General features: G+C 44.4%; 1 protein-coding gene across 1 annotated transcript; it reads left to right on the forward strand.

Moving 5' to 3' along the window:
* Positions 1 to 3,303: 3,303 nt before the first annotated feature.
* On the forward strand, positions 3,304 to 10,294 carry LOC133371409 (protein shisa-5-like). Its single transcript, XM_061598803.1, has 2 exons — positions 3,304 to 3,847; positions 8,348 to 10,294. The coding sequence occupies exons 1-2, from the start codon at positions 3,403 to 3,405 to the stop codon at positions 9,115 to 9,117; spliced, it is 1,215 nt and encodes a 404-aa protein (XP_061454787.1). The 5' UTR covers positions 3,304 to 3,402; the 3' UTR covers positions 9,118 to 10,294.
* The last annotated feature ends 6,704 nt before the right edge of the window (positions 10,295 to 16,998 follow it).

Consider the following 16,998-nt stretch of genomic DNA (forward strand, 5'->3'; position numbering starts at 1 on the left):
TTTTGAGCCTGGTCTCTTGAAATGTAGCAGTTCAACTTCCTGGGGCGCTTCCAGACTTGCTAGTTTCAGGTGCAATTCAATCACATACCATGATCAACTTCTGTTAAAACTTTTTACACTGTCTGCCCATATCCGACCAGGTCAAGTTTAAGTCCCTTGTGTTGATATACAAAGCCCTGAACAACTTGAGTTCAGGATACCTTAAGGAGCACCTTGTTATGGAAATATGTATATATATATATGCAGAGATACTCAGCATCTGGGATGCATGTGTGCCAGTGCGTGCATTTCCCTTAGAAGCAGGCTTTTACCCTGCATTTAGATCACTGAGACTTGGTAAAATAAGAAAAAGCTACTTTATTTATAGAAATACATAGTAGATAGGAAAGGCATACCTAGTTCTAACTAAGTAAGTTGCAGGTGCAAAGCCCAGACAAGGGAGTTGCCCTCATGGCTCAGGAGAGAGCGAAGACAACCGCCCAGAGAGCTTCGGCTATGGGGCGGTATACAAGTTTAATAAATAATAATAAAGACAAAGATGTCTCCTATCTCCTCGACAGTCAAAGAAGACAACAAAGGAAGCAGGGGCAGGTCAGCTTCCCTGAGCATATCAGTTCTCCAGACAATTGCTCTCATCTGCCACCTATCACATCCCTTTGAAAATGTTTGAGAACCACATTCAAAACACAAATTCCATCTGTCTTCGCCCTTTTGTGGATTGGGGTGATGACTCATTCTTTTGTCCTTTTCCTGTCTCCCTCTAGCAAGGTTTGCTTCTTGAGACAGACCTTTCTCTTCCTGCTTTTCTCTAAAGTCCTGATCTTTTAAATACGATATAAGCTGATTTAGACTTAGACTTTGATCAGAACTTTCTAGCATGCAGGAAATTAATTTATGATCCTGATTAAGAGAGCTTAAAAGCAATCCTTTCTTTAATTCTTCATCCAGGACTCTGCCACACCTTTCCAATTCTGCCAAAAGTTCTGAACTTTTCTATGTATTTATTCAGACTGCCTCTCTCAGCAGTTTATTTCAGAGAAAATAACTTTGTAAAGATACATGATGTGGCTCTTTGTTTTCTTGTTATAGAATTCTCCAAGTTGGTTATACATTTCCTTTACATTGTCACACCCAACACAGAGATTTAATGCTTCGTCTGATAGAGCAGAAATAAGCAGAGATTTTGCCTTTGCATGCTTACGTCTCCAGGAAGCCATTGCATTGGCATCCTTAGCCGATGGTTACAGATCAGTCAGAATTTCTTCCAAACCTTCTCCGTCAAGCAGGGCTCTGAACCTTAGATCCCACAGATCGTAGTTATCTTTTTCAAGCCTTGGAACGTGTCTCTCAAGTGTTGATACTTCAGCCATCCTTTCTATCTTTGTTCTGCTTTTCTTTCTAACTTAAAGTCTCCCTTATAAATTACACACAAGCACTTTTAGCTTCAGCTACAACTTGCATTCAACTTAGTTTGCTGGGCCCATAACCCTTGTTGCGCTGTGTGTAATTTGAGTCGCTTAATTTCGTTTAAAGCAGCACCACAGCAGCAGAGTAACAGCAGATGTTGAAATGTGAGTGTGCCAGCATGTGTGTGCATTTACCTAAGAAAGCAGGCTTTTACCCACTGAGACTGGAGACTTAGTAAAATAAGAAAAGCTACTTTATTTATAGAAATACATAGTAGATAGAAAGGCAAACCTAGTTCTAACTAACTAACTAACTAAGCTGGAGGCGTAACGCCTAGGTGCGGGAGTTAGCCTCATGGCTTGGAGAGAGCAGAGACAAATGAATGTCTCCTCTCTCCCGTAACAGTCTAGCGACAGAAGGAAGTCAATTAGAGCATCACAGGTAAAGGTAAACAAGCCTATCCATCTGGAGGACCCCAGCTCTATCTCCCTTCTGGAGCACAAACAAAAGAACAAAACAGGAGTTGCTCTTGCCCCACTTCCAACACTGGGAACAAAGTATGTTTGCCCCCAAACTTTTCCAGGCACAATCAGTATTGAAAGCAGGATCACGTATAACCACCCCAATCTTGAGCACAAATCATCATGAATGCACAACTGAAAAGGCCATCTAGAGGGGCCTTTAGGCAGCCACCCTAACCATGTTTACTCAGAAGAAAGTCGCATTGACTTCAGTGGGGCTTACTCCCAGAGGTTAGGATTGCAGCCTCACCTGGGCATGTCCCATTGAATAAAATGGGTCTTACTTCTGAGTAGACATCTAGGATTGGGCCCCTGATGTACAGAGGACTATAGCCTTGAAGTGCAAGAGTGAGCTCATTTGCATCCCAGTCTGCTGTGGGATGCCCTTCCCTCTGCCTTTATCATCATGAACATGATCGTCATGATCCTCACCCACTTTCCTCCAAGGGATCCCAGGATGTGACTAAGCAACCATCCCTTGCTTCTGGCGTCTTGGCTTTTTGCCTTCCCTGACCTATAAGATTGAACGTGTTTTACAGTCTGAATCCTCTGAATTTCTGTTTTATTTGCTATTATATGGTTTTATTTGTTTTAGGTTGTGTTTTACTGATGTTTGTTTTTTAGACTGTACACTGCTGAGACATTTTGAAACCTTAAGCAGTTTATAAATGCTTTTAAATCAATAAATACAATAAGTTAATGTCAGGGCTCCAAGTGCAACATGGGGTGGGCTTTGATGACAAGCGACACCTGATGAGATTCCTTCCTCCTCGCCCCTGTTAAAGGTGCAGATTTCACCAGGCCAAACTGTCCCTGTAATTCCCACCAAACAACTTGCACAGGACGGCAGCCTTACAGCGTGATCCGAATCATGTCTATTTTTTATTTGTTTGTTTGTTTGTTTATTATTTGATTTATACCCCGCCCTTCCTCCCAGCAGGAGCCCAGAAGACCTTTACTCGGGAGTAACTCCCAATGCCATCCAAACTGAAGACGGTCTGCCCGGCAACACGCATGCCGCTGACTCTGAAGTGCGCCCGATTCTGTTCAATGGGAGCAATTGCCGATCGTGCCACGCACGCTTAGTTGAGACGTCCAAATTCCATTGAACACATCGGGCCTTACTTCCGAGTAAGTACAGATAGGCTCGGGCTGTGAGCGTCCCTGGCATCAGGGCCACAGCTGTGCCAATTGTCCGTTTGGAGAAGGACCCATTATGGCCCATTCCTCCTGTGGCAGATGAGAATGGTGGGAGGGGTCCTCGTTTGGTAGAAGGGTAGCAAGGATCGGGGCCAGCCCAGCTGAGGCGAGTTGCGCTTCCCGGTCTCATCAACGAAAAGTTCAAATGGATGGATGGATATAAATGCTGGTTTGCTGGCCTCGGCTGAGAGTGTGTTTGGCTACTAGCGGGGACTTGTTGGACGGGGAGGGTTAAAGCCGGCCAGGCGCGGGGAAGGGGCGCGCTGGAAAGAAGATGTTTTTAAAACTTAGCCCCTGCCTGGGGCATCCTTGCGCTATCGGGAAGGTTTTGCTATGCGCCCTCCTTATGCTGTTGGTTTCAGGAGGTGCCCCTGAGGGCGAACTGTGCCGCGCCTGGATGGACTGGATGGGGGCGCCGGCCGGAGTGTTCCAGTGTCCGAAGCGACTGGATGGCGCGGAGGCCAAGTTTTGCTGTGGTACCTGTAACTCGCCCTATTGTTGCTCGACCAGAGACGACCGCCTAGACCAGGAGCGATGCCCCACCGACAGATTGCTCAAGACGGTCACTTCTGAGGGCCCTGGACAACAAGTGACCTCCACCACCCCGTTCCTGGCTGGAGAGGGGACCGTCACTCCTGATAGTCCTCGACAAGGGGCCAACACCCTGCTGCTGACTGAAGACTGGACCACCGCCCTGGTCCCGGTGCGCCATGCCACATGTAAGATGGGGTTGTCGATGTTCTGCTCGAGGGCGGTTTGCCCAAGATTGAGACCAGAGATAAAGATGGTGTTCTCTGGGAATTGAGGGTGCTGACTACCGCCTTCCTCTTTGACACACTAGCCGGCTCTCTTCTCTATTCCGTTATTTCTGTTCTCTGTTTTCTTCCCTAAAATCCCTCCTCTCCTGCCATCAACTCCCCCCCTTAATAGCTATTTGCTTAACTATCCTAAAAGGCTGTAGACGGGCTCGCGCTGTAGCGCTAAATGGTCCGGCGGCGTTCTAGATTTTCTTTCCTCTAACTTGCCGCGCTGCATAGTAAGGGCCAGCGGGCTTCAAGCTCATGCGACATCAATTTACTCTTTAAAAAAACAACAACACTACAACTTCAAGATCCACCAACCAGAGCCAGGCGCAAAAGATATACGCTTAGGCGTTTTTTTAAAAAAAATAAATAAAAATAAAACACTCTTTGAGTCTAGGGATTTGTTTTGAAAACAAGCCTTGAAGGGAGCTGGATGCGGAGAGGAGTTGGGAGACCCCCTTATTCCCCTCACAGAGCTAAGTTTCCAGAATGATTTACCAGTCGCTCCCTCTTCCCAGAGAACTTTGGGGACTGAAGTTCCCTGAGGGAAATAGTGGTCTCCTAACAATTCTTGCCACCCTTACATCAAACTACAATTCCTAGGATGCTTTGGGAAAGTCATGGAAGTTCAATCTGCACGAGTGCTTAGACTGTAAGTTGTGGATGTGGCCCCAGTTACCCTCCCCCCCTCAGCGCTGCTGAAATTGGGGGTTTTAGTGTCATTTTTGTGTTCTTGCTGCAGCTGGGACTCAGAAACCCTTGCATCTGCTTCATATCTCCCAGAAATCTGTGTCTACCTACTGCCCACCTCTGGTTTAGAATCTGTTTTCTAACCTGAGCATGTTGTGTTGTGTTCCTTCTCTGAGAGTGTCTAAAGCGTCCCCTTGTCGCATTGCTTTCTTCTTCCTTTGCCTCCTTGATTTCTAAATAAGGATGACCAGTAGAGTTGGCTTGTTCATATGTATTTGGGTTTCACTGGTGCCGTGTTTATTTATTATTTATTTATTACATTTATACCTTACCTTTCTTTTCGTGATTGAAACCCAAGGCAGCTTACATATGGTTCCCAGGCGGTATCCCATCCAGGCACTGACCAGACCTGACCCTGCAGCAGGGAGCTGGCATTATGTGCCTTCAGACCATAGCCTGTGTTACTTGTAGAGGCCACCCACAGTCCCTAATGTGTGGAAGAAATGGTTGGTTCTTGGGTTTTTTTAGCCTGTGAGACACTCTAACCTATGTGGCATATGCCACAAAACATTTTTTAGGGGGGAAGAGTGTGGCTATTTTTTGTTATGTGCCTTCAAGCAGATTACGACTTATAGCTTCCCCATGAATCGGTGACCTCCAAGTTTAGAAGAGAACATTCTATGGAAATCCCTTCCCAAAGGGAGCTTTATTGTACAGCTTTTGGCATATGTTGAAGATACACCTTGTTATCCTGGCTCTTGAACTCGTGCCCACATATCCCTACCAATATACTCCTCTCTAATCTTCTGATTGCAAATTGTTTTCACTGACTTTAATCTTGTTTTTTATATTGTTGTAATCTGCTCTGGGGCCTGATGGTAAAGACTGGGCAAGAAATTCAATATAGTAAGAATGATAATAACACAAGCCCAATAAACAGCACCGTTTGGGATGCAATGTCTGTAAAAAATAAATCAACCATTTCGTTTGGCAGTATGTGTATTTAAAACAGCCTGTTCTTCATATAAGGTTGCTTCCAGATGTCTTGTTTACTGAACATTCATTCTGTTTCTTTTGCTTTCCTGAAAGGCTATATGATGTACCAGAGTTGCTATCCCACACTTTCTCCTTAATTACAAAAAAGTCTGATCCTTTTTTTTGGTGAGGAGGTTTGTTGTGCAAGAGTGCCAAATCCACTTCCATTGTACAGCCTGAATTTGCCCACATGTGATTGAATCCCACCTGCAAAAACAGTGACAGTCTGGATTGGAAACAGGCTAAATGGTTAGTGAGTAGCTCTGCCTACACCTCTTCATTCCTCAACTTGCTTTAAGGAGCAGGTGGGCAACCTCTAGCCCTGGCCACACTTGATGCCGTCTACCAGTATTTTATTTGATAAAAAGAAATAGTTCCCCCCTTTAAAAACAAACCTTTTCTCATTGTAAAGCATGGGGGGCAGCCCCCTAGCTGTCTGAGAAGACAATGTCGGGCTTCTGCCAAGTTTTGCCTCCACTGTCACTATTTTGTGGAAAGGGTTCAATTGGCACTGTAAACTTAGGTTTACACAATTAAAGTGGATGTCTGGTGTTTTGTTTTTAAAAAACTCAAAACAGTTTTGGTTCTCTGTATAAAACAGTAACAAATAGCTGTGTTTCATCATAGCTTTCTCATTTTTGTTTGTTTTTCATACTGATTTTAATCTTTTCATATAAAGCTATAATACTTTATCATTTATAATTACATTATTAGTTATTTTAACGATATTATTTCTTCCTAACTGATACTTGATACAACTGAATTTTTTACATTCATATTTTTACAATTATTTCCTGCTTTTTCCTCCCCACTACTTTTTCTCTCCTCTTCCTTTCTTTCCTAAACATACCAATCAATTTCCTTCTACAAGAACAAATCCTATTAGACTTGTATCCAATGTGTGATACACAGTGTGTGTGTGTATTTTAATGAACAGTAGGTGTGTTGTACAATTGTCTTAATGGTATAATGTATTTTTATGTCTTTAAATGTACTGGAAATCCCTTGGAGACTTTTGGGTAACAAGCAACTAACACATCCAATAACAATAAGTAAAACATTCTGTGGTCCTTAGTGTAACAAATCCACTCTTTAAAAAAATGACTGACAGGTGGGTGGGGCCACCTGCCTGTCAATCATCTCATCTCCTAATGGTGTCAGGTGACTGATAAGTGTATTGTCCCACCCACCCTTAAAGGTGGTCTATGGGATGGGGGGAAATACTGACTTCAAAGTACCACATAAGGCTTGCGAAGAGCCTTGCATGGTATTTTGAAGCACTGCAGATCAGTATGCTTGAACTCACTGACCATCAGCTGATGGGTGATGAGCCCAAGCCTCCATTCTGCAGGAACTGGACATTTCTATCTCCCTAGATCTGCCTTCACATATGATGTCCCGTGAATTTCAGTTCTTTGTATAAAACAGTAACAAACACCTGTGTGTCATTATTGCTTTCTCATGGATTGGGGAAAACTGTATTGTGGGCCAAATGGGGAGGCCTGGCCAGTCAAATCTGGCTCAGGGGCCAGAGGTTCCCTCCCCAAATCTAACGTCTACAGAAGCACTGTGCAAGCAGATCAGATGAATGCTCAATAAACAAGTAATCTGAAATAATTGCTTTCCCTTGTTCACCAGGACAGTATCTATACTGGTTGGTTACACCAAAAACCTCTAGGTATTTTGAGAGTAACCCAATGAAAGTTAGAGCTGCATAGGACTGGAAACTAGAATCTGAGGTAGCAGTGGTGAGAAATTAAGCAGGGTGGTCTTTTAGTTCAGAATGTTTGTGTATGCCTCTGCCTCTGCCAGTATGTGACCCAGATTTACTCCTGCAGCAAAGATGAGATTCTGTAGCTGAGGGTCAAGGATTCAGGCATTCAGAAGCTTTTCTTGCCTTACAGCAGGAGTGCAGAACCTTTCCCCCTGCAGATGTTGTTGACCTACATCTCCCAACATTCCTGGTCATTGGTCATGCTTTCTAGGGTAAATGGGTGTTGTAGTTCAGCAACATCTGGAAGGCCAAAGGTTTCCCATTCCTGGCCTACAACATCTTGAAACCCATATGAAATTGTATTGTCCCCCACCTAGAGGATGTTAGCTATTGGGCAGTATGCACATGTGGTTAGTAAATAAATAAAACAATAATGAATCTGCAATATAGGGACTTGGAACGATCAGCCCAGACGTCTGGCTGGGGCTGATGGGAGTTGTTGTATAAAACACCTGAAGGACACCAAGATGGGAAAGGTTACCTTAAAGATTAGGACAGAGGTTCCTTTCTTGCCTCTGTTATCTGAGATGGAGGTGGGCCCTTCAGCATGCAAAGCAATGCTGTGCCAGTGAGAGATGCCCTCTGATTAAAATCTCTGGATGCTGAGCTCCATTTTCAAGGGTTTGCCCTGTGGGAGGAGATGTCTCCTTGATGTGTCTCTGTCCCCATTTCTGGATAGAAAGAGTAGCCACCGTGGGATGTTCCCTCTTCTCTTCCCCCAATTTATGTGCCTGTTTAATGTGGGTGGCCTCTGGGATAAATTCACTGTGGTTGGAGTGTGACAGGGGAAGAATTGTTGGAGGAGGCTGTGCTGGTGAAGAAAGGATCAAAGGGCAGAAGATTGAGAGGAAGGGGACAGCACCCTTCTTCCCCAAGCGTCTGTGATGATTAGTGACTTGTCTTGTCTCCTCTTTCAGCCTGGACGACTGTCATTTGGGTTATCTTTGCAACGGTAGGCATCAGCTGCGCATGCTGTGCATACAGCTATTGCTGTGCCAAATACAAGGTTGTGCTGAGACGCCCTCGTCAGCATAGACAAGATGCCCGGGTGGACATGATTGAGCTTCCTGAAAGGCTGCCTAGCATTCATCCTCCAAGTCCTCCTCCACGTGCTCCAAGACGGTCTTGCCTGCCTCCTCCTCCTCCTCCTCTGCCTCCTCCCTATTCTTCAAGAGAGTCTTGCATGTCTCCTATTCACGATCCATCTCTTCCCCCTCTTCCTAAGGCCTCTCGCTTCTCACCTTCTGATCTTCCTCCTCCCTATTCTACAAGTGGATCTCGCGCACCTCCTCCTGATCCTTCTCTTCCCCATCGTCCCAGGGCCTTCTGCATGTCTCCTGCTTCTGGTCCTTCCCTTCCCCGTCCTCCCAGAACCTCTCGCCTCTCTCCTCCCCGTTCTCCAAGGGCCTCTCGCATGCTCCCTCCCCCTTATTATGACCCACCACCCTATTCTTTAGTGGACCCTCTAGGAAGCTGGCTTCTGCGTCCTGCATTAGACAGTGCGCCTGTTGCACAGGTGGGTTGTGCAAACACTGGATACCGTGATGATGTAGAGGCAACTGCCTTGTCTTCAGCTGCATCCGCAAGGGCTGCTCATGATGGTTCCACCTCGGGGCATGCTGGGCAAGGGGCTGAAGCGGCCCTGCCAGGGCCTGTCAAGGAGGAGGACGACGACTTGGAAATGTAGCTGCATATCCACCTTCAATGGAGGTTTGGTAGACCTGCCAAAGCAGAACTCCACACTGAATTGTAATAGCTTGTTTTTAGAATTGAGGAATCCGTAACTGACTTCTTTTAATAGTATGTCCTGATTAGACTGATCACTATTTTTTTAATGTAGTGTTTTACTTGTTTAGTGTTCACTTGTTCGTCATTCACTTTCTTGCAAACAAGATAACTGGAGTGCCGTAAGGATTAGCATACAGAGTTTTTCACAAAACATTCTACACCCCAATTCATCTAGTAGCTCAGAGTAACCCCTCTTGGAGATGGGGGCAGCCCCTTGTGTCATGATGGTCTCTCTCTTCAGCCCTTTCATCTCCGGTCACTAGAAGTAAGCTAACTCGACTTGATCATGATATGTTGCTGATCACCAGTTTAACATAGAGGAGACACAACTAAATGCTTGGTTAAAGTACAAAGACACAGTTAAATTCAATCACGCACACCCCTTTGAAAGGACACCTGAAGGAGCTTCTTTAACTGAATTAGATAGCTTTGTTTCTAACAGAAAGTTGCATATATATGTATGAGGTGGGATGGTTTGCGTCCAGGATGTTGGGAATTGCATATATACTCCTTTTGATGGGCAGAGAAGGTTCTGTGACGTTGGTCATTGGGGAGGCCACTCAACAAGCTAAGCGCAGAGGCTGTGCCTTCAACAATTGCCTTAAACATTGCTAGTGAAGACTCAGCCAAATATTGCTGAGCTTCTGTGTGTAACACTTGAATAGGCAATACCTTGGTATAGCATCTTTACTCCTAGGGAAATGTACTTAACAAGAATGATAGTATTCTACCTGAGCTGTTTTAATCTCTCTCTATATCTGCATAAGCCAGAGAAATGTTTGCATAGCTACCACGGGGGTTATATGCCACATGATGCCCCCAAGACTTTTTTAACCTTGAAAATTGTATGACCACTTTCTGTGTATTGACCCTGAAGAGGCAAAGGAAGCAGGCAGGCAAGCAGCGATGTCTGCCTCCTGAGTAAAATGCTTCTTGGATGAATGACGCTGTTTTTATAGCACAGACACTTGCCAAATGTATGTCTTCAAATGTGAACATCAAATCACTTGTCAATTGTATGTTTTCAAATGTATGTACCAAATCACCAATAAAAATGTGTGGAGTAGTTATTTTCACCCAGGTCTCCTGAAATGATTTGTTGCTTGATGCCTATGGCCTGTTAGCAGAGTGAGCTTATCAGTAGCAGCACAGCGGGATTGTAAGCGTAGAAGATTTTAAGACAATCTGTGATGGATAATTGAAGGATTCCAGCAGACAATCAGAAGAAATAAAATTTATACACAGTATATTAACACAGAAGCAAGAACCCACAACCCAATGTCCCTTGTTGGCATTCCTCAGGATAACACAGTAAGCGTGTTCAAGTGATTGTTCTCAACTTGCTGTCTTTTTGGGGAAGCGGCTGTTTGATGCCTTGGCTTCTCTGATGCGGTTCTCCCAATTTACCTGCTCCTGATGGCCATTCTGTCCAGTGCAGCTCACTCTCCTGTAGTTCCCCAAACTGGCCTTTCTCAACTGGCCTTATTTCCCTAATCACTGTTGCATAGCAGTTTCTAGTTACCCCAACATTCCATTAACTTGGTACTGGCTACATAAGCAAGCCTGTGACTTTACCTGTAGGGGCAGACTCTTACTCGGCCTAAAGCCTCAGTGATTATATGCAATAGTAAAATAAGAAATTTAATTGTTGACTTAAGGAAACATGTACTTGACAGTAAAGAGTTTCTAGTTCCAACCATGGTCTTTGACCTCATGCTGTAGATGCTCTCTCTCTCCTCAAGAGATCTAGAGGGAGGAAAGGAGTAGCTGGCAATTGTGGTCAGCTTCCCTAAGAGGTATCAGTTTCCAGGAAGGAAGGATTAGCAGAAGAACAAAGGCTGGCTTCAGCTTAGGAAACTGGAGGTCTCTTTTCTCTCTCTCACTTCAGCCGAAGCAAACCCCAACCCACTTTGAATTGCATTCCTATATTTCTAACATGGCCCAAAGCTGTAGCTGCAGCCTGTAGCTCTCCCATCTCGATTAGCAGGAAAGGATATATTTCTGCACGCAAGCCGGCTCCAGCTAGGTGACTGCAGGCTCTGTCTTGCAAGTCTGGCTGTTGGATCTCAAAAGCACAATGCGAGGATGTTCTGCATGGGAGAACTGGTAGGCAGGAATGCTTAACCCTTTAACTTGGTTCTCTCAGCTGGACTGCACTGAGTTTTAAACATCCTTAAGGTGCTAATCACAGCCAGCATCTCGGTGTGGATACTGTTGATCAGCCCAAGGAATCTTGCTGGGCCAGAAGCAGCTGAACAGTTTGTTCTCTGAGGCAAAGGGCAAGATAGCAGGACTGCTGGTGGGGGTGCAACTGGGGCAGTTGCATAAAAGCACAGAGGCCCCAACGTGTAATTGCACATGAAACAGAATCACGCTAATTACTGATTTAGGTGATTAGAGCGTTTGGTGTGTACACAGTCTAAATTATTCTTATTCCTTTGGTCAAAGTTAATGTACCTGACAAATATGCATCTATGAAGGCAAGAAAGAAATACTTTGCTAAGACCCCTAATTGCCCTAAACAAAGAAAGCGTTTCAGAGTTTGTTCTTCTGATTTTGTTCTTTACTTCCTAATGTGGTGGCATAAGTTTAACAAATGCCTCACTTGGTGTCAGTTTGTCTCTGCTGAGAAGCCCTCTTCGAGCTGCATGTGTGTTTTGTATTTCTTGCCTGTGGTCTGCGCATGTAAGAGTTCCCCACCAATTCGTGGGATCTTGTAGGGGCCCTGCAATGTTGCACACGCCCCAGTCCCCATAAACTCACTGGGTGCCCTTCTGTTTCACATATAGAAGGCAGTGGGATATAATGGTTGAGTGCTAGACCAGGAGCTGGAAGGCCAGGGTTCAAATCCCCATGCAGCAATGAAACTTACTGGGTGTGATGACTTTGGGGCAGTTGCCATCTCTCAGCCTGAGCTCTCGGGGAGGATAAAATGGAGAGAGGAAAAACATGTACATCTCCTTGAGGTGTTGGAGAAAAGATTGGAAGTAAGAGTCAACTGCCTGTCTATTATTTTAGTGCTGGCAAGAGGATGGTGCTCTCCACCCCATCTTTGGGCAGCAGGCTTTCTTGAGAGGAGCAGCACAGGCTTTTTGGCACACACAGCTCTGTTCTCTATCAGTACTTGTCCCTTCAGCATCAGCTACCTAATGTGACCTCATGGTAGGAGTGGCGTGTGTGTGTATAGGATGTGGAAGAAATCAGATTCAGTTAGCATTTAAAGCTAAATCTATGAAAGCTGCACTTTCTGAAACAATACCAGAACCAAAACCCAACCATCCTTTGAAATTTGTGCTTTTCTGAATTTTGTGACGCAGTTCTCTGACCAATGTTTTCAAAAATGCATATATTGGGGGAGTATGCATAAAAATAAACGTTAGTGAAAACAGCATACAAAATGCATTATATTTTGCTTGCATAAATGTGTACATTAGTTAAAACTGGATATCAGAATGTGTTTATTGTTGACAGAGATTAGCTGTGGTACAGCATCAGCAGTGGCTTCGAGAGCTCTGTGTGTATGATTCACTGGTAAAGAAGTGGCCTTTTCCCTGATTTAAAGCACTGAGACTTCAGACTTGGTTAAAAATAAGAAGAGCAACTTTATTTATAGAAATATATACTGCAGTTGATAAAGACAATCTAGTTCTAAGGTGTATTATTATTATTATTAATTAAATGTTTATCCCACTCTTCCTCCCAGGAGCCACTTGTTGGGCAAGAGCAACTCCTTTGGGTTCTTTTGTGTATTCCAGAGGGAAGATAGAGTTCAGGTCCTCCAGCTGGCTGGGCTTGCCTCCCTTTACCTGTTCTCTTCTCTACCTAACTTTCTTCCGTTGTAAACTGATGTGCTCAGGGAAGATGACCTCACTTCTGACCCTCCTTCTGTTTACTCTTCTTTGAGGTCCGAGGAAAGACATCTCTGTCTTTGTTCTCTCTCCTGAAACATGAGGACAATACTCTAGTCTGGTCACTGCACCTTCAACTTAGTGAGAACTAGATATGCCTTTCCTATCTACTATGTATTTCCAGAAATAAAGTAGCTTTTCTTATTTTACTAAGTCTTAAGTTTCAGTGAGTTAAATGCAGGGTAAAAGCCTGCTTCTTAGGTAAATGCACACACTGGCACACGCAGCTCAGACCACTAAATTACTCTGCATATGCTCAACAAGTGGGAGGTACAAAGAACAGGGTTGTTCATTGCGTTCGTGCTACAGGAGAGAGAGACAAAAGCAAGGTGGCTCCTCTCGGTGGCTGGAGAAGAAGCAGGAAGGAGTGGTCAGCTTCCCTAAGTGTATCAGTTTACAAAGGAAGGAAGGAAAGGAGATGAGCACGGGTCAGTTGGACAGCCTAGCCAGGTGGGCTTCCCTCTGGCATGCAGACTTCAACCCCTAAATCTGAGTTGCAATCTTCCACACTTCCAACTTTTATTAAGAGAAATTTACATCAAAATACTGAAGAATTTTCATGAGGATTTTTAAAAAAGTTTATTAATTTGCTACAGAAATGTGGAGAATTGAATTTGTGATTGGAAAGGAAGGAGAATATTTGGCTTCTGAGGTTAAGCTTTGTGAATTACCAGAATAAGGCAGTCATTGGGCTACTGTGGGCTTCCTACTGGGCTAAAGGACTAGCAAATCAGACAAAGGATGGCGCCCTGCAGATCCTCATATCTCATTAAGGTCTTCCCTGAGGCAAAATGGGTAAACGTATTTAATTTTATTAAATAACCTATGATCCTGCAGCAATTTTAATAACAAACATCAGCAATAAAATCATATATTAAAAACAGTTTCACATCCAACGCAGATACAGACTGGTTTAAGAATTTCCTCTTGAAAGGGTTGTTGACAAAGGAAGGTCTTCAGTAGATGCTGAAAAGACAACAGAGATGGCACCTGTATAATATTTAAGGAGAGGGAATTCCAACAGGCAGGTGTGACCACACTAATGGCCCAATTCCAACATTCTATGGATCAGATCTGATGAGATGATCTCTGCTAGGGCTCCCTCCTGCAAAGCAGTGTTAAGTTTATTTATTGTTATTATTTTATATTCTGCCCTTCCTCCCAGCAGGAGCCCAAGTTGGAGTATATAATACTCTTATTCACTTCAAGCTAAGCCAGCAATCTGAAGCCTTCAGTTGTGTTTTAATGAAATATAAATATGACTGCCCAGTTGGGGTACAGGGCCCACGACAAAGCATACTGTGCCTGCCCCATTATCTTCATCTCCCCCCCCTTTTTATAGGACAGCAGTGGTGGTGGTCCCTTCTCTCTCTCTCCGCCCCCCGCAAACATACCTTTCATTGTTTTCCTTCTGCTTTAGTGGTGGTGGCCTCTCTCCGCATCCCCTGATTAAATGTTTTATTTTGCTGCTATTTTAGTATACAATTTTGTCCCATGGGTACATCATCAGAAGCAATCTATATTACATTTTATTCATGCATCCCAGATTTCTATGGATACTGGCAGGCTGCTGTTGTGGGAAGTTCACACTGTAGTGTTAGCATATATAATAAAGTTTCACCATGTAAGGTGAAAAACATCCGGAGTTTCAATTCCCTGTAGAGATTGCAAGTTATGAGTGATTTTCTTTCTTTCTTTTTTACACTAAGATGGCAATATTCTACACATTACTATGCCAAGTTTCAATATTCAGACTGTGCAATGTTTTCCACCTTTTGGCAATTGTCTGTCTCACAGCAAAACAGTAAAAATATTACAAGACCCTTGGATTTAGCTATTATTTGTTCCTGATTCAACTACAGACAATAAAAAAGTTGTGGAGTACAGTGTAAAGGTTCCTGAATAATAATGTAGATTTCCTTGAACATTTCCTCCCAGAACTGCTTTGCTCAAGGACACTCCCACGGTAATATGTACCCCTGGCACTACATCCATGCCAACATGTTGCTGTAGTTGCAGTGATAGGCCCTCCTACCTTGCTCTAGTGGGTGGAAGGGAGGAGGAGAGCTTCGCTGGGTGGCCAACAGCCATGGCTGCCACTCCCCACCCCAAACATGTTGTACACAGTAGCTGCTACAAATCTTCTCTCTTAGGGATGGCCCTGACACCGGTTACCAAACAGCAGGGACACATGCTCCCCACCTCAATGAAAAATGCTGTTTCCTGATTCTGACTACCCTTGGCTTCTGGAAGTTCTGAAGATTTAGCTACAGACCAAACACACATCTCTATTCAGAAGTCAGAGCTGCTTTCTTGAATACAGCTTGCTTCCAAATAGGATTTGCAGCCTTAGCCTTCAAAATGGTGGTCTTTCTTGGTATCCTTGCATATCTACAGTGAGAGCCAAGCAGAAATCTGTATAGTCTCTAAGCAGACATAATTCTGCAGTGCAAAAGGCTGTGCATGGCCAAAGATTTTAGCTTGTATTCCTGTGTTGCAGGAGTGTTGCTAAGGGCTTAAAGAATTCAGAGCATAGTACCATAACACACATCTGCACATGCTAATTTGGGCTGGGTTCCTGCTGGGAGGAAGGGCGGGATATAAATCAAGTAATAAATAAATAATATGTATAGCTTCCTCCGTGCAACTTAAGATGGTGGGTGGCTGGGGTCTTACCAGTATTTTACTTTGCAGTGTCCAGTAGGGTTGCCAGGCTCAGGAGCTGAGACTGATCCTGTATCTTTAGGAGAAGAGAAAGTCAGCCAAGTGTAGGTGTTCTTGCAACACTGGAATGGGAAAAACCACAAGGTGGAATTCTCCCTTCTCCCTGCACAACTTTTAAAGATACAGAAGACCTCTTGGAGGCTGGGCCTGGCAACCAAGAGGTCTTCTGTATCTTTAAAAGTTGTGCAGGGGGAAGGGAGAATTCCACCTTGTGGTTTTTCTCATTATAGTGTTGCAAGAACACCTGCACTTGGCTGACTTTCTCTTCTCCTAAAGATACAGGATCAGTCTCAGGCCCTGAACCTGGCAACCCTAGAAGCATCCCTTGACTCCCAAGATACAGGCTCCAGTTGAAGCTACAACCCTAAACACACATGCCTTGAGTATGCCCTACTGGACTCAAAGAGGTTTACTTCTGAGTAGTCATGAATAGGATGGCATAGTAAGAGAATCAAACTCCCTCTCTTCAAAATGCTGCATAGAGTCTGGCAGTTTCAGGTGAAGGAGCTGGCAACTGCAAGCATCTTTAGCAAACTTATTTCACTGTGCTGGAAAACTCAGTGATTAAGGAATCCTTTCCACTGGCTGCAGCTTACTATGCAAACATTCCTTGCTCTGGTGTTGATGATTCCATGCAGGGTTACTCTGACTAAGGCTGCAGCCCAAAACATGTCTACTCAGCTCTATTGGGTTCAATGAGACTTACTCCCAGGTAAGTGTGAATTGGATCGCAGCCTAAGTCTCATTTTGTTCCATGGGGTTTACTCACTGTAGTGCTTACCTACTTGGAGGTTCCATTAGCTTCATTGGGAGTGTAAGGTTGCCGTTCTTTGCACACTTACTTAAGAGTAAGGAACCTCTGTTGGGCTTACTTCTCAGAACTTAGGCTCCAGTCACAATTTGCATAGGAGTAAAACCCCACTGGACGTAGTTAGATTTATTCCTAATAAACGTAACTGGGGTTGGGCTATCCGTGACTCAGGAACCAGGTCTTTGAGCGGTGTCCATTTGAGCAGGTGCCGTTTGGGCCCATTAGAGGGCAGGGCGAGAAGGTGGTCCGAAGGGCTCTTTGTTGATGGACGGGGGGGGGGGGGGATCGGGGCCAAGCCAGCTGAGGCCAGTTGCCTCTCCAAACCTCATCAAGGCCA

Source organism: Rhineura floridana, chromosome 16 (genome assembly GCF_030035675.1).
Source record: "Rhineura floridana isolate rRhiFlo1 chromosome 16, rRhiFlo1.hap2, whole genome shotgun sequence".
NCBI classification, from domain to species: Eukaryota; Metazoa; Chordata; class Lepidosauria; order Squamata; family Rhineuridae; genus Rhineura; species Rhineura floridana.

Bases quoted from the DNA above. Each gene is read 5' to 3' on its own strand.
- LOC133371409 (XM_061598803.1), top strand. From the start codon at position 3,403: ATGTTTTTAAAACTTAGCCCCTGCCTGGGGCATCCTTGCGCTATCGGG. The intron at 3,848-8,347 runs GTAAGATGGGGT...CTCCTCTTTCAG, and splicing joins CCCGGTGCGCCATGCCACAT to CCTGGACGACTGTCATTTGG.